Here is a 23,403-nt window from a genome sequence, read left to right on the forward strand (position 1 = left end):
ACATTTTGTTGATACTTTCTAAGCTATATAAATTTTTGAACATTGTTTAATTCTGTTTTAATGTCTGGATTCCGTCAGCGTTCTGCATATCGCAGATTTACAGGGCCCTATAAATGCAATCAATCAATCATTACTACTATTGCTGTCACTATCATAAATACTTCTAGCAAACACACATTTTCTTTAGGAAATGTCCCTTTCTAGTAATATCTTTGCTTATTCTACTAAAAGTTCATGCAACATAGGCCTTATAATGTTCACAGCATTGAAAACAATTGGCATTTCATTACAAATCAGTAAATCACGGTACATAAGACATCTGAAAACAAATTGTTACAATCAAACCAAATCATAGAAAGAAATTATAATCTACATTTATTTTTCAACAAATAATCCATGTATCCCATCCAAAATTGCTTAAAAAAAAAAATAACGTAGGTACAGTATCATCCGGCCTCTGATACATTCTCGAAGATGCTCAATTGATGAACAGACCCATGGTCACGTCTGTGGATAGACCTGGCTGGGATGACCTCAACCTTCTGGGTCATCCATCTATATGAAAGATTAGATTTTAGCATGGTAAAAGAGTTGCAAAAACAGTGACTCGTAACTTCTGTTTGACTCTTGCATATGACTTTAGACTTGACTGTGTTTTAATAGTCAAGTATTGAATCAAAGTATATATATATTTTTAAACAAATTGACCTTTGACCTAGAATAGTCTAACCTGCAACACAATGTTACCCTGCATGGATCAGAACACACATCTGTTTATGAAGAGAGAGACTTGAGATTTGACTCAGACTCGCCCTGTTGAGACTTAAGACTTGACTGGTGCTGAAAGACCTGTGACCCAGACAGTGACATATCGATAAGACTGGCTGCATGTGCTGGATAAAAGCAACCTACACACAACCATGTCAACACAACACTCATTAAAACATGTTTCCAATGTGTAATCACAACAACAACAAAAAGTCAGCGGATTGAAGTGAAAAAATATGACATTCTCTTTATGTTGATGACTTTTTGTGAATCCAAACAGTTTTCCACGTTGATTCAACATCATCATTTTTACTTTTTTGGTTGATATGACATAGAAACATTGCTGATTCATTCAACAAGTCGTTGCCCAATGCTCTGTTTTGATTTACCTTCAGACTGACAACTCTCTTGGCCTCCACTTCCATGCCTCCTATATAGTGAGGACCCGCCCAGTCTGCCGTATCTGCCTCCTCCTCAGAGGAAAAACTCACGTATCCCAACGCACTGGCACTCTTTGAGTCAGAGTCCTGTGGAGTCTTCGTGATCTGTTTTCAAAGGATGGACCATCACCATTACCAATAAAAACACCAATAATCCAAGAAAATACGTTGTTTTAAAGGGGTCAATCTGTAATAGCTACATCCATTGATTCTTGAGGAATATAACTTATAAATACCTTGTCAGATTAGTTCAACTGTCTTACTGTCTTGTCCCATTAGAATGCAAATTATAAGCTTGTTTTACTCCACTGACTGCAGTGTAAAAAAGGTGGAGGGGTGAATGCTATGTTGTTTAAAACTACAGATTTCCCCTTTAAAAAGGTATGGTTTAGGCCTTATCCACGTGAGGCTAATATTACAATAATTGATATGACTTAATCAGCCCACCGTGCATGCTGTAATGCTGCCCCACTGTCGGAAGTAAGCTTGTAGGTATCCTTCATTTATGTTAGTGCTGAGATCCTTAATGACAAGCCCGTGATCCTGTCCAACAGATACAAAATAAAGCCATTCATATTTTTATTTTAAAATGTTATCATGGTAAAGTAACTATATTGTGTGTCTGTAATAGGAATACTATGAAAAATACACTACATCCATTCATAGGCTACTAAGAACTACAGACATCAAACCTTAATTTGATAACCCTGTTGTTGCAACAAATCAAAGACTTGATTTGGCATAACTAAAAATGTCCATTAATTATAATCCACATTTCCTGTTGCTGCAGGATTATTTTCCTGCTGTGACAAACTGATCCTACACCTGTAAGTGTGTTTTAGGATGGTCAGAAAAATAAGTGTTTGTTTACCAGTTTGTACTTTTTGGCCAAAGCGGTCCTGTGTTTTTTAGGGAGAGATATGTACACTCTCCTTTGAGGCTCCATTTTCCCCATAACTAGAGGGAAACAGAATAAATCAATATTTCATTTCATTTGACCCTGTGAAATGCTGTAGTCTTTGGATATTTGCTTCAGACAAAAACAAAATCGATCACTGTAACTTCTTCTATGCTTTATAAAATATATTAAAAAAATGTATCAGTCATAATTAACTTAACATGAAAATAACCTGTTAGAGCAAGATACAACGAATATTTCCTGAGTAGACTTTATTTTCTGCAATAAAAAGGCCAAAATGTGATCTTTCACTAGTAGTATAATGATATATATATATTGTCTTACATACCAACAGAGGTCGTAGAGATGTACATCCACCTGTTTGTTTGGTAGCCCTAAGAGCATTGCATAGGAAACCCCATCATAAGATATAAATCAACAGGTGGATTCGGGGTGGGTACAAGGTTTCTCTTCCTGCTTCACAAGAAGATGATGCAATCCTACTCTTGGCTTTCTACAAGTTCCATGTTACTCATCCTGCAGCATAACTCACATATTACTGGATTGAGTTCCACAGAAATTTCTGAGTAAATGGGCATTGTTCACCCCTCCTTCCCTTTGTGATATTTCGCCTCCTAGCAATGAATGTTAAGTAACAATCTAGGCAATGATGCGGGTCATCTTGGGGTCATGATAGGGGCTGCACAAAATGATTGATGTATTCTAATAATTGATAATGCTTATATTGTGTTAATAGAAGGGGAAGGACTATAAGACCCTCCCCCACTACATGTATAGGGTCCTGGACCACAGATTAGCAATATATGCATTATAAGGTTTAACTTCTTATGGCTGGGGCAGTATTGAGTAGCTTGGATTGATAAGGTGCCCAGAGTAAACGGCCTGCTCCTCAGTCCCAGTTGCTAATATATGCATATTAGTATTAGTACATTTGGATAGAAAACACTCTGAAGTTTTTCTAAAACTGTTTGAATGATGTCTGTGAGTATAACAGAACTCATATGGCAGGCAAAAACAATATGGCGGATATCTTTTTGGCTTGTTTGGTCTCTGAGCGCCGTACTCAGATTACTGCATGGTATGCTTTTTCCGTAAAAAAAAATTGAAATCTGACACAGCGGTTGCTGTGAGAAGTTTATGTAAAAAGAAGTTGCTGTGAGAAGTTTATCTACAGTTCTATGTATAATAGTTGTATCTCTTAATGTTTATGAGTATTTCTGTAAATTGATGTGGCTCTCTGCAAAATCACTGCATGTTTTGGAACTACTGAACATAACACGCCAATGTAAAATGAGATTTTTGGATATAAATATGAACTTTACCGAACAAAACATACATGTATTGTGTAACATGAAGTCCTATGAGTCATCTGTGAGTCATCTGATGAAGATCAAAGGTTAGTGATTAATTTTATTTATGCTTTTTGTGACTCCTCTCTTTGGCTGGAAAAATGGCTGTGTTTTTCTGTGACTTGGTGGTGACTTATTATAATCGTTTGTGGTGCTTTCGCTGTAAAGCCTTTTTGAAATCAGACACTGTGGCTGGATTAACGCGAATTTTATCTTTAAAATGGTGTAAAATACTTGTATGCTTGAGGAATTTTAATTATGAGATTTTTGTTGTTTTGAATTTGGCGCCCTGCACTTTCACTGGCTGTTGGCGGGGTGGGACGCTACCGTCCCACATTTCCCAGAGAGGTTAAACTGATTAATCATGTAACTGTAATTAACTAGGAAGTAGGGGCACCATGGAAAATATTCAGATTACAAAGTTATAATTTTCCAAATATAACTTTCAGATATTTTAATATCTGATCAATCAGTCTTGATTAATGAATCATTATTTACCTCATGTTAGTCTCATTCAAAACGTCGAAAATTGTTGGTTATCTGCACGAACCCAGTCTTCACTATGAGTCATCCATTCATCAATTGTCTTAAAATATTTATTTACTAACTAAGTAATTCACAGAAATGCATAATCAAACAGTAGATCGTTACAAGGAAATGATAGCAGAGTTTCCCTAGTGTGATAAACCGGCATCGCAGCTTGGTGGACAAAAAGGGAAGTGCGGGTCAACTGAGATGAGACACTACAAAGTTAAATATTATAACAATTGAAATACTAATCCTTTGCACATGAACGCTCACTCATTCGGGAACAATTGCAATCAATATATAGATTTACGCTCAGTGTGTCGTCTTGATCTCTGTTGAAAAGTTTGTTTCTGTTGGAGAGTATGTCCACCTTCTCTCTATCTATCGGTCGTGGTTAGAATGGATAGTTCAGAGTGACATTCATTCATGTCGTTATAGATAGATGTTTCGGCGGTTGTCGGTCTTCGTGTTCAATAATACAGAATTCCTAGCTGCAGACTAGTAATTAATATCAAAGACTTGTTCTTATTCTGTCGGTATCGATAGTCTAAGAGTTTAACCACGTGGGATGGTTAAATGATTCAGCAGTCTGGTCTCAAACCTTGGCCCTCTTGTTATCGAGGTAAGCTGGTCTGCAACCTTTGTCTTCACGTAATTGAGAGAAATATGGTCTGTTGAGAATTCTCAAGGTGGGGGTTTTATTCGGAAGAGCAGAAAAAGGCTGTCTCATGATGCCAGGTCCCAACTGTGTTCATGGGGGCGTGCCAGTGACTTAAGTGAAACTTTACACAGAAATACAATTCTCTCACATTACATCATTACATAGCATCCCACAAATAGTTTAATCTTTCCTCATTCATCCTGTACAGCAATTAGATGCAAGCCTCATAACTGAGGCTATTATATAAACAGCGTTATGGTAATGTATTGTCTCCCATGAGTTTCACAAAATTTTACCAAATGGACCAATTCATAGTTGGATTCTTCACCGATCTTTTATACCTTCTCCAGAACATAAATGTTGCTCGGAACTCAAGTTCTGTGAGGTGGAAGAAATTCCTTTGTTCTCTCTATGAAAACTCACTCTGTCTCTATACTGTGGCAATGAGGAGATAATCTCCTCCAGGAATTTACAACCTCTCTCTGACCACAGCAGCCTGGGTGTAGGAGACAGGGGGGTAGGGGGATGGTGCATAGAAAAGGGCTGGTGCAGAGGGAGGGGTGCTCGCTGTACCCAAAGAGGGCAACGTCATGACAAACTGTAACGCAGTAAAATCGTTGAAATTGTTGCATGTTGCGTTTATATTTTTGTTCAGTATACATTGAAGCTTGAAAGCGGTGACAGACAGCCCAGAGACAATAAATATATTTACAAATATATATTAACAAAAGGCAAATTAGACAGTTATGGCCCACATTGGAAATACCATACTAGTATAAAACACACCTCGGATGGTCTTGAATATATATCAGTCTCAGTTACATCACATTTTGATGGTCTAGAATACATATCAGTCTCAGTTACTTCACATTCTGATGGTCTAGAATACATATCAATCTCAGTTACTTCACATTCTGATGGTCTAGAATACATATCAATCTCAGTTACTTCACATTCTGATGGTCTAGAATACATATCAATCTCAGTTACTTCACATTCTGATAGTCTAGAATACATATCAGTCTCAGTTACTTCACATTCTGATGGTCTAGAATACATATCAATCTCAGTTACTTCACATTCTGGTGGTCTAGAATACATATCAGTCTCAGTTACTTTACATTCTGATAGTCTAGAATACATATCAGTCTCAGTTACTTCACATTCTGATGGTCTAGAATACATATCAGTCTCAGTTACTTCACATTCTGGTGGTCTAGAATACATATCAGTCTCAGTTACTTCACATTCTGATAGTCTTGAACACACATCAGTCATAGTTACATTCTACAAGAAATGTCTCAATGTCCTTCACCACACACATCACTCCACTTTGAGTTCACTTTGACTGGTTGATAGCAGACAAATATCCTTGATGTGATGGGAGTCCAAAATGTAACATGCAGCATCCAATGAATACTCTGGAATAATTTAATCTTCCACTAAAACATATTCAACCTGAAATGACATAAGGGAAACCGATGTCATATTTAACAGAAATGACCTGAATCTGTTTAGACTAACATATCAACCTGAATCTGTTTAGACTAACATATCAACCTGAATCTGTTTAGACTAACATATCAACCTGAATCTGTTTAGACTAACATATCAACCTGAATCTGTTTAGACTAACACATCAACCTGAATCTGTTTAGACTAACATATCAACCTGAATCTGTTTAGACTAACATATCAACCTGAATCTGTTTAGACTAACATATCAACCTGAATCTGTTTAGACTAACATATCAACCTGAATCTGTTTAGACTAACACATCAACCTGAATCTGTTTAGACTAACATATCAACCTGAATCTGTTTAGACTAACATATCAACCTGAATCTGTTTAGACTAACATATCAACCTGAATCTGTTTAGACTAACATATCAACCTGAATCTGTTTAGACTAACATATCAACCTGAATCTGTTTAGACTAACACATCAACCTGAATTTCTGTTGCGCACGCTAATGAACACGGCACAGTCAGGGTCACTCACCTCACTGCCCTGTGGCTGAGGCCTGGAGGAAGGGGACAGTGGATACTTCCTCTTCTCATGGATGGCCTGCAGACTAGTAATTAAGAACTTCTTGTCCTTCCCCTCCTGGTGATGAAAAAGAACAGATGAGCAACCATCAACACACAGATCTATCTTTGTAAGAATATTAAATGAAACAGAAGTGTTTTGTCTATACATATACACACACACACACATTTTCTATTTGCTCCTGTAGCAGACTGATTATTTTCCTTTGGCCGTCTAAAACTTGGGTGTGAATGTAAATGACCATTCTGAAAAAAAGAGAGGAAAAATTAACTGCCAGGTAGGTGAACATAACATACTTAAAACATACACTGTACTGTTAGTGGCTTTGCATAATAGTGTCAGCCAAACGGCACACAACAAGAAATATCCAGAGCAGTCCAAAGAATGTCCTTGTTGGATGCTGACTCACAGAAAGACACCTGCCAACAGGAACAGGAAGAGGGGGTTCTCCACCAAGCAGCTGTGTACCCAGTTGAGCCAGGCCAGCTTGTGGTTGGTACTCTTCAGCTCCTGGGCCCACTGTTTGCCCGAGTGGAACATGAAGGGGAGGTTCCTGAAAGGACCACAGCCAGAGGAGGGCTTAATCCTATGGGGGGGAGGCGAAGGGAAGAGTGGAAGAAACATTTGGACCACAACATCCTTTTCATACTGCAGTGTCAACCTGAAGCGTACTGTTCAGGCTGAAATATATTTTCTGTTCATGTTGTCCTTCCCAGCACAATTCCAGAGATGTATACTTTTCAAGGGATGTTATATAGCAACATAGACTCAAAAGTGAAAAGGTGCATGCACTGTATGCATGCATACTTGCGCCTACATTGGTATAGGTTGATATATTTGTGTGTGTGTGTGTGTGTCAGACACCGCTCGTGTGTGTGTTGGACAGACTCACGTCCATATGGTGTAGGTCACAGACACGGTGGCCCCGAGGAAAGAGGGGAAACACAGCAGAGAGATGAAGAGGGTGCTCATCTGACTGGCTCTCCACGGCTTCCTGGATGCCTGGCAGTTCACCAGTAGACTGCTCTGAGGAGGGAGAAAAGCAACAAGAGAGTTCACCAGTAGGCTGCTCTGAGGAGGGAGAAAAGTAACAAGAGAATTCACCAGTAGGCTGCTCTGAGGAGGGAGAAAATCAACAAGAGAGTTCACCAGTAGGCTGCTCTGAGGAGGGAGAAAAGTAACAAGAGAGTTCACCAGTAGGCTGCTCTGAGGAGGGAGAAAAGCAACAAGAGAGTTCACAAGTAGACTGCTCTGAGGAGGGAGAAAAGCAACAAGAGAGTTCACCAGTAGGCTGCTCTGAGGAGGGAGAAAAGCAACAAGAGAGTTCACCAGTAGACTGCTCTGAGGAGGGAGAAAAGCAACAAGAGAGTTCACCAGTAGACTGCTCTGAGGAGGGAGAAAAGCAACAAGAGAGTTCACCAGTAGACTGCTCTGAGGAGGGAGAAAAGCAACAAGAGAGTTCACCAGTAGACTGCTCTGAGGAGGGAGAAAAGCAACAAGAGAGTTCACCAGTAGACTGCTCTGAGGAGGGAGAAAAGCAACAAGAGAGTTCACCAGTAGACTGCTCTGAGGAGGGAGAAAAGCAACAAGAGAGTTCACCAGTAGACTGCTCTGAGGAGGGAGAAAAGCAAGAGAGTTCACCAGTAGACTGCTCTGAGGAGGGAGAAAAGCAACAAGAGAGTTCACCAGTAGACTGCTCTGAGGAGGGAGAAAAGCAACAAGAGAGTTCACCAGTAGACTGCTCTGAGGAGGGAGAAAAGCAACAAGAGAGTTCACCAGTAGACTGCTCTGAGGAGGGAGAAAAGCAACAAGAGAGTTCACCAGTAGACTGCTCTGAGGAGGGAGAAAAGCAACAAGAGAGTTCACCAGTAGACTGCTCTGAGGAGGGAGAAAAGCAACAAGAGAGTTCACCAGTAGACTGCTCTGAGGATGGCAAACAGCAACAAAAGAAGAAAAACTAATGAGTCTAACACCGCTGGGGTTTCCACTGAGTGCGATAGCTGGCAACAAAATGGCGGATCCTATTCATTTTCAATTGAAGGAAGTGGCTCGGGTCAAAGTGAACAAGGTCAGAGAAGGCAGGCAAACAGAGCATGAGCGGGTGGGAATTAAGTTGGGGACCTTAAGTTTCTGGACAGGACCTTTACTTACCTAATCATTTGTCAACACTTTTTGGGCCTCTGGTTATGACAAGTGCAGAGTTTGGACATGATAGTTTGACCTCTTTTAAGGAGTGTACCACTGTCACTGAAATAGTCACACTGGTTGAGCTCTGAGCTGGGGCCTACCTACCTTTTTCATATGGAACAACAACAACAGCTTGAGGATCTGCACAGCTGGCAGTAAAGGAGTGAAGAGCAAGCCTAGCCTGTGGGAAAAGATGACAGAGAAGGAGACATAAATACCACAGAAACCTCAATGACATTATCATCAAAAGAAAGAGAGACGACCCAGGGCTGACGGCACCTGCAGCATCTAACGAAGCATGACAAAACAATTATGTCACAGAGATACGAGGTGAGACGACTCATGGCATGCGAACAGGCATTTTACCAGGTGAGGGTTTGCCCATAGATGAGCTCGAGTACGTTACGGGCGATATCAAACACTGGCTTCCTCCTTCTCCTCAGCACTCCTTGAGAAAACCGCCTATGGGGGGAAACAGTGTGGAGTATCAGTACATTTTACAGGAATTCTAAACAACATGTTCAGCAGGTCTGCCACGTACAAATTCTATTAAAAAAAAAGCTTATTTACAAATGTCCATTTCACAAATACACTTTGGAAGTTACAACTTGAACATACTATACAGAATGACTGCTAATATGACAAGAACAGAAATACAATCACATACAAATAGTACAAAAACCTGTATTGGTTACTGTTTAGCTGTCTGACTAATGAAGGTCATCTAATGAAGGGACTCTTGAAGCATCCTTCAAAAGACTGTAGAACACAGTCAACATTAAAATAGTAGTGTCAGTACATCTCACAGTGAATGTGAAACAAACAAATGCTCAAGCAGTTCTGGCACTCACAACTTCACTACCGACTTCCTCACAAAATTACCCAGAGAGCATGTCAAGCACAGTGAAAATAGAATACCAGTTACATTTCACAGGAATTGTCTACACAAACATCTTCAAAATATGCTCAGCTGGTTAGTCACTCAAATATTTCCAGATAGAATCTCCAAAGAGCAAGTAGAGCGAATATGAAAATAGTAGAATACACAGTACCAGTCAAAAGTTTAGACACACTCGTTCTAAACCTACTCATTCAAGGTTTTTTCTTTATTTTTACTAATTTTCTACATTGCATAATAATGGTGAAGCCATAACTATGAAATAACACATATGGAGTCATACAGTAATCAAAAAGTGTTTTAGATTCTTCAAAGCAGCCACCCTTTTTCTTGACAGCTTTGCACACTCTTGGTATTCTCTCAACCAGCTTCACCTGGAATGCTTTTCCAACAGTCCTGAAGGTGTTCCCACATATGCTGAGCACTTGTTGGCTGCTTTTCCTTCACTCCACGGTCCAACTCATCCCAAACCATATCAATTGGGTTGAGGTTGGGTGATTGTGGAGTCCAGATCATCTGATGCAGCACTCCATCACTCTCCTCCTTGGCCAAATAGCCCTTACACAGCCTAGAGGTGTGTTGGGTCATTGTCCCACTAAGCGTAAACCAGATGGGATAGTATTTCGCTGCAGAATGCTGTGGTAGCAATGCTGTTTAAGTTTATTTGGGCTGCAATTCCTGAGGCTGGTAACTCTAATGAACTTATTTTCTGCAGCAGAGGTAACTCTGGGTCTTCCATTCCTGTGGCGGTCCTCATGAGAGCCAGTTTCATCATAGCGCTTGATGGTTTTTGCGACTGCACTTGAAGAAACTTTCAAAGTTCTTGAAATGTTCCGGATTGACTGACCTTAATGTGTTAAAAAGTAATGATGGACTGTCGTTTCTCTTTGCTTATTTGAGCTGTTTTTGCAATAATATGGACTTGGTATTTTACCAAATAGGGCTATCTTCTGTATACGTCCCCCTACCTTGTCACAACACAACTGATTGGCTCAAACACACTATGAAAATAAATTACAGAAATTAACTTTTTAATTGAAATGCATTCCAGATGACTACATACAGAATGCCAAGAGTGTGCAAAGCTGTCATCAAGGCAAAGGGTGGCTACTTTGAAGTATCTCAAATATATTTAGATTTGTTTAACATTTTTTGGGTTACTACATGATTCCATATGTGTTATTGCATTGTTTTGATGTCTTCACTCTTATTCTACAATGTAGAAAATAGTCAAAATAAAGAAAAACGTGTCCAAAGTATTAGGCGTGTCCAAACTTTTGACTGGTACTGTAGGTTAACACATACAAATCTCCACAACATGGGGTTACAGAGGGGAGTGTCAGTACATCTTACAGGAATTATTACCATAAAACACTTCTTACTTCCAAATAAATTCTCCGAAGACTGTGTAGAGAACCGTGAATATGAAATCCACGAGCAGGAAACGATACAGCTCCTGACCAACAAAGCTCTCCCAGCACTGTAGAGACAGACCAAGATACCAAAGTCAAAATATACATTACAACAACTGTGGTGGGAACTCATTAACAGACTAATTGACATCTGAAAAGAGTCTATACTATCCCAAATATGGGAACTCATTTTGTGGGAGAGCAAAATTGCTCCACTTGCAAGGCCTAGGGGGGGGGGGGTCCAAAATAAGGGAGGGTTTTCCAACAATTTTTTTAAAAAGGTGCTTTGGGGAGGGTTATGCATTTATTTTATTTTATTGGGCACAGGGCATGGTAGTGTGTTTTTTATATATATTTTGTATTGGGCACAGGGCATGGTAGTGTGTTTTTTATATATATTTTGTATTGGGCACAGGGCATGGTAGTGTGTTTTTTATATATATTTTGTATTGGGCACAGGGCATGGTAGTGTGTTTTTTATATATATTTTGTATTGGGCACAGGGCATGGTAGTGTGTTTTTTATATATCTGTTGTATTGGGCACAGGGCATGGTAGTGTGTTTTTTATATATATGTTTGTATTGGGCACAGGGCATGGTAGTGTGTTTTTTATATATATATTTTATATTGGGCACAGGGGAGGGTAGTGTGTTTTTTATATATATTTTGTATTGGGCACAGGGGAGGGTAGTGTGTTTTTTATATATATTTTATATTGGGCACAGGGGAGGGTAGTGTGTTTTTTATATATATTGTATTGGGCACAGGGGAGGGTAGTGTGTTTTTTATATATATTTTATATTGGGCACAGGGCGGGGTAGTGTGTTTTTTATATATATTTTGTATTGGGCACAGGGGAGGGTAGTGTGTTTTTTATATATATTTTGTATTGGGCACAGGGGAGGGTAGTGTGTTTTTTATATATATTTTGTATTGGGCACAGGGGAGGGTAGTGTGTTTTTTATATATATTTTATATTGGGCACAGGGGAGGGTAGTGTGTTTTTTATATATATTTTGTATTGGGCACAGGGGAGGGTAGTGTGTTTTTTATATATATTTTATATTGGGCACAGGGGAGGGTAGTGTGTTTTTTATATATATATATTGTATTGGGCACAGGGGAGGGTAGTGTGTTTTTTATATATATTTTATATTGGGCACAGGGCATGGTAGTGTGTTTTTTATATATATTTTGTATTGGGCACAGGGCATGGTAGTGTGTTTTTTATATATATTTTGTATTGGGCACAGGGGAGGGTAGTGTGACCTTACCCCCCTCCAAAGGTGCGGACTCCGGCCGCAAAACCTGAACCTATAGGGGAGGGTCTGGGGCCAGCAACGAGGGTCCCCAGTCCGGGGCCCGCAGAGAGGGTCCTCACACCACAGGCGCCACCAAAGCGGGGTGAGCCAGAGGTGGAGCGGGGTCTACGTCCCGCACCAGAGCCGCCACCGCGGATAGATGCCCACCCAGACCCTCCCCTATAGGTTCAGGTTTTGCGGCCGGAGTCCGCACCTTTGGAGGGGGGTAAGGTCACGCCCTGACCTTAGAGAGTCTCTTTTTGGTTTGGTCAGGGTGTGATTTGGGTGGGCATTCTATGTCCTTTATTTCTATGATTTGTGTTTCTATGTGTTGGCCGGGTATGGTTCTCAATCAGGGACAGCTGTCTAACGTTGTCTCTGATTGAGTATCATACTTAGGTAGCCCTTTTCCCTCCTTTTAGTGTGGGTAGTTGACTTTGTTAGTGGCACTATAGCCCTCTTAAGCTTCACGGTCGTTTTGTATTGTTTGTTTTGTTGGCGACATTAGAAATAAAGTAATGTACACTCACCACGCTGCGCTTTGGTCCACTTATTCGTTCCAGGAAGACAGCCGTGACAATAGGCGTACGGAGGCCCATTATCAGCAGCTATCACTCCTGTGTTCCAATGGCACGTTGCGTTAGCTAATCCAAGTTTATCATTTTAAAAGGCTAATTGATCATTAGAAAACCCTTTTGCAATTATGTTAGCACAGCTGAAAACTGTTGATCTGATTAAAGAAGCAGTAAAACGGGCCTTCTTTAGACTAGTTGAGTATTTGGAACATCAGCATTTGTGGGTTCGATTACAGGCTCAAAATGGCCAGAAACAAAGAACTTTCTTCTGAAACTCGTCAGTCTATTCTTGTTCTGAGAAATGACGGCTATTCCATGTGAGATATTGCCAAGAAACTGGAGATCGCGTACAACGCTGTGTACTACTCCCTTCACAGAACAGTGCAAACTGGCACTAACCAGAATAGAAAGAGTGGGAGGCCCCGGTGCACAACTGAGCAAGAGGACAAGTACATTAGAGTGCCTAGTTTGAGAAACAGATACCTCACAAGTCCTTAACTGGCAGCTTCATTAAATAGTACCAGCAAAACACCCGTCTCAACGTCAACAGTGAAGAGAACTCCGGGATGCTGGCATTCTAGGCAGTGTTGCAAAGAAAAAGCCATATCTCAGACTGGCCAATAAAAAGAAAAGATTAAGATGGGCAAAAGGACACAGACACTGGACAGAGGAACTCTGCCTAGAAGGCCAGCATCCCAGAGTCGCCTCTTCACTGTTGACGTTGAGACTGGTGTTTTGCGGGCACTATTCAATGAAGCTGCCAGTTGAGGACTTGAGGCCATTTGACAAATGGAAAGAGACATCTGTTACAAAACACCAAAATTACAGTTTAATGACAGTCGGAGATTGTCAACACAAGCCTTCAATACTGGGTAGGCCTACAAGGTAGGGAGGGATGTATTTCCAGTTGTCAGTCTATTTGTTGTGGTGCTGAAAACGCAAATCATGATATTGAGGTGCATGGAATTGGTATGCTTTGTTTATTGGTTGTGTGGTGCATTGGGACAGAAACCTGTTGGTGGAAAATGTGTCACATATTTGACATAGTTGTACATATGGCATAAACATTTTAAATCTGATTTCCCCCTAGCTGATCATTGGCTGCATCCGGCTCTGATTGTAGAGTAATGAAACAGGCAGGGAGAGTGAGCTCCTCGGTGGTGGTCGGCCAACCCTCAACCTGCACGGCATCAATCGTGCCACAAAAGCATGCTGAAGTGGCAAAGTTCATGTTTATAAACACAGTGTTGCTACAGTTGTTATTTGTGGTCGTAAACATTATTTTGAGTTAATTCTATGAGGGGGGAGGGTGTGCAATTTATTTTACAGTGAAAAGGGGGGGGGGGTCATGTGTAAATAGTTAAGCTGAGAAGGGAGGTACATTTTTTGTATGACACCTTGAGTTGGACCAGCCTCCCCAGTAAATATAGAACTGTCCCCTACTACTACTACTACTACTTTGGGCCATAAATTCTTAGCTACTAATGTTTCAATGAAAGGGGACCTTAATTTGAAGGTGACCTCTTGTTTTATGACAGACAGCATGGTGACAAGTATCAGGTGTCTTACCTGCAGACCATGTTGCTCTGGTTCAGCTGCAATTTTCCCCAGCCAATGGTAGCACAGTACGCCAAGAATGCTCACCTTCAGCAGTAGGTTCCTGTATAAAAACAGGATGTACAGTATCAAGTGTCTCAGAGTAAGAGTGTTGATTTAAGGTCAGTTTAGCCCAGCCATACTGAAATGGAGGACCGTGGTCCGGACCCAGAACGGGGTCAATACACACAGCGGGTCCTGACTTTTTTGGGGTGAACTTAGTCAGGCTTTCAACTTGCTGCTGTTGATTTATAATAGAATGCACAAGGTGCAATTTGGAAATGTCTAAGTGCATGGACAGTTTTCTTCTTATGTCATTCACTGACAGACCTACAGCTATTTACAACTGACAAATGTTCAGTTGTTAAACTACTAGCCCATGTAAGCTAGACACAGTGCATTGAGAAAGTATTCAGACCCCTTGACTTTTTACACATTTTGTTACGGCTTTATTCTAAAAATGGATTAAATAAATAAATCTAATCAATTTACACACAATACCCCATAATGACAAAGTGAAAACAAGTTTTTACGTAAATAATTTGAATTCGAAATTGAGCTCAGGTGCTTCCTGTTTCCATTGATCATCCTTGAGATGTTTCTAAAACTTGATTGGAGTCCACCTGTGTTAAAGAGTCTATATAAGGTCCCACAGTTGGCAGTGCATGTCAGAGCAAAAACCAAGCCATGAGATTATAAGAATTGTCTGTAGAGCTCCGAGACAGGATTGTGTCGAGGAACAGATCTGTGGAAGGGTACCAAAAAATGTATGCAGCATTGAAGGTCCGCAAGAACACAGTGGCATCCATCATTCTTAAAAGGAAGAAGTTTGGAGTTCTTCTGTGGAGATGGGAAAACCTTCCAGAAGGACAACCATCGCTCCAGCACTCCACCAATCCGGCCTTTATGGTAGAGAGGCCAGACGGAAGCCATTCCTCTGTAAAAAGGCACATGACAGTCCGCTTGGAGTCTGCCAAAAGGCTCTCAGACCATGAGAAACAACATTCTCTGGTCTGATGAAACCAAGAGTGAACTCTTTGGCCTGAATGAGAAGTTTCACGTCGGGAGGAAACCAGGCACCATCCCTACGGTGAAGTATGGTGGTGGCAGCATCATGCTATGGGGATGTTTTTCAGCGGCAGGAACTAGTCAGGATCAAGGGAAAGATGAACGGTGCAAAGAACAGAGAGATCCTTGATGAAAACCTCCTCCAGACCACTCAGGACTTCAGACTGGGGTGAAGGTTCACTTTCCAACAGGACAACAACCCTAAACACACAGCCAAGACAATGTAAGAGTTGATTCAGGACATCTTGAACCTGATCGAACATCTCTGGAGAGACCTGAAAATAACTGTGTAGCAACGCTTCACATCCAACCTGACAGAGCTTGAGAGGATCTGCAGAGAAGAAAGGGAGAAACTCCCCAAATACAGGTGTGCCAAGGTTGTAGCGTCATACCCAAGAAGAATCAAAGCTGTGATTACTGCCAAAGCTGCTTCAACAAAGTACTGAGTAAAGGGTCTGAATACTTATGTAAATCTGATATTTCAGTTTACATTTTTTATACATTTCAATCAAATTCTAGAAACCTGTTTTTGCTTTGTCATTATGGGGTATTGTGTGTAGATTGAGGAGGGAAAAACAATTGAATCAATTTTAGAATAAGGCGTAACAAATGTGTAAAAAGTCAAGGGATCTGAATACTTTCTGAATGCACTGTAGGTAAGTTAGACTAACCAGCTACATGTCAGCTAGATAACTGGTTAGCCTAACTTAACCTATCTAAGTCTTGCAGTTATCGTGGCTGGATTACGTGCCCAGGGCCCCCCATTGATTTTGTTGAGTCACTCAGGTATCATATGAACACACATTAGACATGTAGAATTGCAGGAATTTAGCTTTACAAACAGCAACAATTTCTCTCTGCCAACAAGAGAGGTGTGAACAGTTTGGGGTCGCACTGTGAGGAGGTTTGTTACTACGGCAATAAATGACAACATCCATCCACTGGTTTAGCCTTTCAGATCACAAATAATAAGATTATATTTACAGGGAGGAGCTGAACCTAGATCAGCACTTCTACTTTGAGAAGCTTGATACATGGCTCCAGATATTGTTAGAGGAAGGAACATTTGGTGAGTTTGTTAGGGCACACGTTTTAAAAACGTTTTGCAACGTACAGCAAATATGAGCATTTCTTATTGGACAATACCAAGTAGTCCCTCTGTTTCAGTTCATATCCTTCCGTTTGATGCCTAATGAACATGACCCTGCTGTACTACTTTGGCCATTGGATGGAGAGCTTTATTACACACAACCCCCCCCCCCCCCCTCCTATTGGGCCTCTGTTAACCACTTTGATAGGAGCATCTAAAAATGTTTACTCTGAAGTTATGGTATCTGTAGTATTGTATACTTTTGCGAAGGGCTCCATCCCTTTGTTGGTCCATTGACAACACCCTCCCATTTGTACTTCTTGTTTACACATGGAGGGAGCATACTAGCTCACTAACTGTTGTCCAAACGTTTGTTGCATGCTTTGAATTAAAAAGGGAAATTTTTCTGTAGTCTAATGTCAAGATTTGTCCACATTCCACACTACCGGTTGTATAGAGCTATCAGTATGCTTCAACCCCAAAATTGTTTTAAAATGTAACCTTTATTTAACTAGGTAAGTCAGTTCAGAACAAATTCTTATTTTCAATGACGGCCTACACCGGCCAAACCCGGACGACGCTGGGCCAATTGTGCGCCGCCCTATGGGACTCCCAATCATACCCGGTTGTGATACAGCCTGGAATCGAACCAGGGTGTCTGTAGTGACGCCTCAAGTACTGAGATGCCGTGCCTTAGACCGCTCTGCCACTCGGGAGCCCATTAATGTCACAATCCAAAATGAAATATAGGCTAAGCAACATGTAATTTACATATTTCCATTCATATTGGATTGTGACATTAGCAATGGTAAGATAATTCACCAACTTAATTTGTTGGACAACCAGGGTTGTCATTTTCACCAAAATTTGCTGTTTTTCCAGAAATCCCAGTTGGAAGATTCCCAGAATCAGGAGGGAATAAGCAGGAAATCCAGAATCCTTCAACCAGGATTTCTGGGAAAAATATTGGAACTCTGGAACTTACCACAATGCTAATGTACTAATATGTGTCAAACACTGAACATCTCTGAACGCAGTTCTAGTCGTATTTACCTGAAGATGGAAACATAGAGACGTACAATGGGCGAGTTGAAGTTCTCCATCCAAGACACGAGGTTGAAGAGACCAGGGAGGAGGAGGTTCCCACAGGACACAACCCCAGGCAGAGCCAGCAGACGAGCCTCATGCACCACACTGACCTCCCCCTCTGCATGCTCAAGTCTCCTCTGGTCACATTGAAGGAAAATCATTAAACAAAGGACTTTGTTGTCAAAAAGAGAGAGTGTAACAAAATAGCAGGAGTGTTGCATAGGCCTACAGTAGAGACCAGGAGTGTTGCATAGGCCTACAGTAGAGACCAGGGGTGTTGCATAGGCCTACAGTAGTGTTGCATAGGCCTACAGTAAAGACCAGGGGTGTTGCATAGGCCTACAGTAGTGTTGCATAGGCCTACAGTAGAGACCAGGAGTGTTGCATAGGCCTACAGTAGAGACCAGGGGTGTTGCATAGGCCTACAGTAGAGACCAGGGGTGTTGCATAAGCCTACAGTAGAGACCAGGAGTGTTGCATAGGCCTACAGTAGAGACCAGGAATATTGCATAGGCCTACAGTAGAGACCAGGGGTGTTGCATAGGCCTACAGTAGTGTTGCATAGGCCTACAGTAGAGACCAGGGGTGTTGCATAGGCCTACAGTAGAGACCAGGGGTGTTGCATAGGCCTACAGTAGAGACCAGGAGTATTGCATAGGCCTACAGTAGAGACCAGGAGTGTTGCATAGGCCTACATTAGAGACCAGAAGTACTGCATAGGCCTACAGTAGAGACCAGGAGTGTTGCATAGGCCTACAGTAGAGACCAGGAGTGTTGCATAGGCCTACAGTAGAGACCAGGAGTATTTGCATAGGCCTACAGTAGAGACCAGGAGTATTGCATAGGCCTACAGTAGAGACCAGGAGTATTGCATAGGCCTACAGTAGAGACCAGGGGTATTGCATAGGCCTACAGTAGAGATCAGGAGTGTTTCATAGGCCTACAGTAGTGTTGCATAGGCCTACAGTAGAGACCAGGAGTATTGCATAGGCCTACAGTAGAGATCAGGAGTGTTGCATAGGCCTACAGTAGAGACCAGGAGTATTGCATAGGCCTACAGTAGAGACCAGGGGTGTTGCATAGGCCTACAGTAGAGACCAGGGGTGTTGCATAGGCCTACAGTAGAGACCAGGAGTGTTGCATAGGCCTACAGTAGAGACCAGGGGTGTTGCATAGGCCTACAGTAGAGACCAGGGGTATTGCATAGGCCTACAGTAGAGACCAGGGGTGTTGCATAGGCCTACAGTAGAGACCAGGAGTGTTGCATAGGCCTACAGTAGAGACCAGGGGTGTTGCATAGGCCTACAGTAGAGACCAGGGGTGTTGCATAGGCCTACAGTAGAGACCAGGAGTGTTGCATAGGCCTACAGTAGAGACCATGAATATTGCATGGGCCTACAGTAGAGACAAGGGGTGTTGCATAGGGCTACAGTAGTGTTGCATAGGCCTACAGTAGAGACCAGGGGTGTTGCATAGGCCTACAGTAGAGACCAGGGGTGTTGCATAGGCCTACAGTAGAGACCAGGAGTATTGCATAGGCCTACAGTAGAGACCAGGAGTGTTGCATAGGCCTACATTAGAGACCAGGAGTATTGCATAGGCCTACAGTAGAGACCAGGAGTATTTGCATAGGCCTACAGTAGAGACCAGGGGTATTGCATAGGCCTACAGTAGAGATCAGGAGTGTTTCATAGGCCTACAGTAGTGTTGCATAGGCCTACAGTAGAGACCAGGAGTATTGCATAGGCCTACAGTAGAGATCAGGAGTGTTGCATAGGCCTACAGTAGAGACCAGGGGTGTTGCATAGGCCTACAGTAGAGACCAGGGGTGTTGCATAGGCCTACAGTAGAGACCAGGAGTGTTGCATAGGCCTACAGTAGAGACCAGGGGTGTTGCATAGGCCTACAGTAGAGACCAGGGGTATTGCATAGGCCTACAGTAGAGACCAGGGGTGTTGCATAGGCCTACAGTAGAGACCAGGAGTGTTGCATAGGCCTACAGTAGAGACCAGGGGTGTTGCATAGGCCTACAGTAGAGACCAGGGGTGTTGCATAGGCCTACAGTAGAGACCAGGAGTGTTGCATAGGCCTACAGTAGAGACCAGGAATATTGCATAGGCCTACAGTAGAGACCAGGGGTGTTGCATAGGCCTACAGTAGTGTTGCATAGGCCTACAGTAGAGACCAGGGGTGTTGCATAGGCCTACAGTAGAGACCAGGGGTGTTGCATAGGCCTACAGTAGAGACCAGGAGTATTGCATAGGCCTACAGTAGAGACCAGGAGTGTTGCATAGGCCTACATTAGAGACCAGGAGTATTGCATAGGCCTACAGTAGAGACCAGGGGTGTTGCATAGGCCTACAGTAGAGACCAGGGGTGTTGCATAGGCCTACAGTAGAGACCAGGAGTATTGCATAGGCCTACAGTAGAGACCAGGAGTGTTGCATAGGCCTACATTAGAGACCAGGAGTATTGCATAGGCCTACAGTAGAGACCAGGAGTGTTGCATAGGCCTACAGTAGAGACCAGGAGTGTTGCATAGGCCTACAGTAGAGACCAGGAGTATTTGCATAGGCCTACAGTAGAGACCAGGAGTATTGCATAGGCCTACAGTAGAGACCAGGAGTATTGCATAGGCCTACAGTAGAGACCAGGGGTATTGCATAGGCCTACAGTAGAGATCAGGAGTGTTTCATAGGCCTACAGTAGTGTTGCATAGGCCTATAGTAGAGACCAGGAGTATTGCATAGGCCTACAGTAGAGATCAGGAGTGTTGCATAGGCCTACAGTAGAGACCAGGAGTATTGCATAGGCCTACAGTAGAGACCAGGAGTGTTGCATAGGCCTACAGTAGAGACCAGGAGTTTTGCATAGGCCTACAGTGGAGACCAGGAGTATTTGCATAGGCCTACAGTAGAGACCAGGAGTATTGCATAGGCCTACAGTAGAGACCAGGAGTATTGCATAGGCCTACAGTAGAGATCAGGAGTGTTTCATAGGCCTACAGTAGAGACCAGGAGTGTTGCATAGGCCTACAGTAGAGACCAGGGGTATTGCATAGGCCTACAGAGAGACCAGGGGTATTGCCTAGGCCTACAGTAGAGACCAGGAGTATTGCATAGGCCTACAGTAGAGACCAGGAGTGTTGCATAGGCCTACAGTAGAGACCAGGGGTATTGCATAGGCCTACAGTAGAGACCAGGGGTATTGCATAGGCCTACAGTAGAGACCAGGGGTGTTGCATAGGCCTACAGTAGAGACCAGGGGTGTTGCATAGGCCTACAGTAGAGACCAGGGGTGTTGCATAGGCCTACAGTAGAGACCAGGAGTATTGCATAGGCCTACAGTAGAGACCAGGAGTGTTGCATAGGCCTACATTAGAGACCAGGAGTATTGCATAGGCCTACAGTAGAGACCAGGAGTGTTGCATAGGCCTACAGTAGAGACCAGGAGTGTTGCATAGGCCTACAGTAGAGACCAGGAGTATTGCATAGGCCTACAGTAGAGACCAGGAGTATTGCATAGGCCTACAGTAGAGACCAGGAGTATTGCATAGGCCTACAGTCGAGACCAGGGGTATTGCATAGGCCTACAGTAGAGATCAGGAGTGTTTCATAGGCCTACAGTAGTGTTGCATAGGCCTATAGTAGAGACCAGGAGTATTGCATAGGCCTACAGTAGAGATCAGGAGTGTTGCATAGGCCTACAGTAGAGACCAGGAGTATTGCATAGGCCTACAGTAGAGACCAGGAGTGTTGCATAGGCCTACAGTAGAGACCAGGAGTTTTGCATAGGCCTACAGTGGAGACCAGGAGTATTTGCATAGGCCTACAGTAGAGACCAGGAGTATTGCATAGGCCTACAGTAGAGACCAGGAGTATTGCATAGGCCTACAGTAGAGATCAGGAGTGTTTCATAGGCCTACAGTAGAGACCAGGAGTGTTGCATAGGCCTACAGTAGAGACCAGGGGTATTGCATAGGCCTACAGTAGAGACCAGGGGTATTGCCTAGGCCTACAGTAGAGACCAGGAGTATTGCATAGGCCTACAGTAGAGACCAGGAGTGTTGCATAGGCCTACAGTAGAGACCAGGGGTATTGCATAGGCCTACAGTAGAGACCAGGGGTATTGCATAGGCCTACAGTAGAGACCAGGGGTGTTGCATAGGCCTACAGTAGAGACCAGGGGTGTTGCATAGGCCTACAGTAGAGACCAGGGGTGTTGCATAGGCCTACAGTAGAGACCAGGAGTATTGCATAGGCCTACAGTAGAGACCAGGAGTGTTGCATAGGCCTACATTAGAGACCAGGAGTATTGCATAGGCCTACAGTAGAGACCAGGAGTGTTGCATAGGCCTACAGTAGAGACCAGGAGTGTTGCATAGGCCTACAGTAGAGACCAGGAGTATTGCATAGGCCTACAGTAGAGACCAGGAGTATTGCATAGGCCTACAGTAGAGACCAGGAGTATTGCATAGGCCTACAGTAGAGACCAGGGGTATTGCATAGGCCTACAGTAGAGATCAGGAGTGTTTCATAGGCCTACAGTAGTGTTGCATAGGCCTACAGTAGAGACCAGGAGTATTGCATAGGCCTACAGTAGAGATCAGGAGTGTTGCATAGGCTTACAGTAGAGACCAGGAGTATTGCATAGGCCTACAGTAGAGACCAGGGGTGTTGCATAGGCCTACAGTAGAGACCAGGGGTGTTGCATAGGCCTACAGTAGAGACCAGGAGTGTTGCATAGGCCTACAGTAGAGACCAGGGGTGTTGCATAGGCCTACAGTAGAGACCAGGGGTATTGCATAGGCCTACAGTAGAGACCAGGGGTGTTGCATAGGCCTACAGTAGAGACCAGGAGTGTTGCATAGGCCTACAGTAGAGACCAGGGGTGTTGCATAGGCCTACAGTAGAGACCAGGGGTGTTGCATAGGCCTACGGTAGAGACCAGGAGTGTTGCATAGGCCTACAGTAGAGACCAGGAATATTGCATAGGCCTACAGTAGAGACCAGGGGTGTTGCATAGGCCTACAGTAGTGTTGCATAGGCCTACAGTAGAGACCAGGGGTGTTGCATAGGCCTACAGTAGAGACCAGGGGTGTTGCATAGGCCTACAGTAGAGACCAGGGGTGTTGCATAGGCCTACAGTAGAGACCAGGAGTATTGCATAGGCCTACAGTAGAGACCAGGAGTGTTGCATAGGCCTACATTAGAGACCAGGAGTATTGCATAGGCCTACAGTAGAGACCAGGAGTGTTGCATAGGCCTACAGTAGAGACCAGGAGTGTTGCATAGGCCTACAGTAGAGACCAGGAGTATTTGCATAGGCCTACAGTAGAGACCAGGAGTATTGCATAGGCCTACAGTAGAGACCAGGAGTATTGCATAGGCCTACAGTAGAGACCAGGGGTATTGCATAGGCCTACAGTAGAGATCAGGAGTGTTTCATAGGCCTACAGTAGTGTTGCAT

At 43.0% G+C, this 23,403-nt stretch overlaps 2 protein-coding genes across 2 annotated transcripts in view; both read right to left on the minus strand.

Moving 5' to 3' along the window:
• Positions 1–534: 534 nt before the first annotated feature.
• Positions 535–2,163, minus strand: LOC139424076 (heterogeneous nuclear ribonucleoproteins A2/B1-like). The gene is made up of 4 exons (XM_071175771.1): positions 2,080–2,163; positions 1,656–1,751; positions 1,158–1,313; positions 535–555 (listed from the first exon to the last, which is right to left on the minus strand). Exons 1-4 carry the CDS (start codon positions 2,161–2,163, stop codon positions 535–537), a joined length of 357 nt encoding a protein of 118 aa, XP_071031872.1.
• Positions 2,164–4,058: 1,895 nt separating this feature from the next.
• Positions 4,059–23,403, minus strand: part of LOC139424077 (transmembrane channel-like protein 6) — a 31,269-nt gene continuing 11,924 nt past the window's right edge. The window contains exons 11-21 of the mRNA XM_071175772.1: positions 17,899–18,071; positions 14,661–14,751; positions 11,185–11,282; positions 9,271–9,366; positions 9,010–9,085; positions 7,610–7,743; positions 7,127–7,303; positions 6,884–6,962; positions 6,670–6,774; positions 5,913–6,123; positions 4,059–5,663 (exon numbers count right to left, since the gene is read on the minus strand). Of these exons, the coding sequence (XP_071031873.1) occupies positions 6,097–6,123; positions 6,670–6,774; positions 6,884–6,962; positions 7,127–7,303; positions 7,610–7,743; positions 9,010–9,085; positions 9,271–9,366; positions 11,185–11,282; positions 14,661–14,751; positions 17,899–18,071 (1,056 nt within the window). The 3' untranslated portion in view covers positions 4,059–5,663; positions 5,913–6,096. The remainder of the gene's footprint in view (positions 5,664–5,912; positions 6,124–6,669; positions 6,775–6,883; positions 6,963–7,126; positions 7,304–7,609; positions 7,744–9,009; positions 9,086–9,270; positions 9,367–11,184; positions 11,283–14,660; positions 14,752–17,898; positions 18,072–23,403) is intronic.

This window comes from Oncorhynchus clarkii, chromosome 13 (genome assembly GCF_045791955.1).
Source record: "Oncorhynchus clarkii lewisi isolate Uvic-CL-2024 chromosome 13, UVic_Ocla_1.0, whole genome shotgun sequence".
In the NCBI taxonomy this organism is placed as follows: Eukaryota; Metazoa; Chordata; class Actinopteri; order Salmoniformes; family Salmonidae; genus Oncorhynchus; species Oncorhynchus clarkii.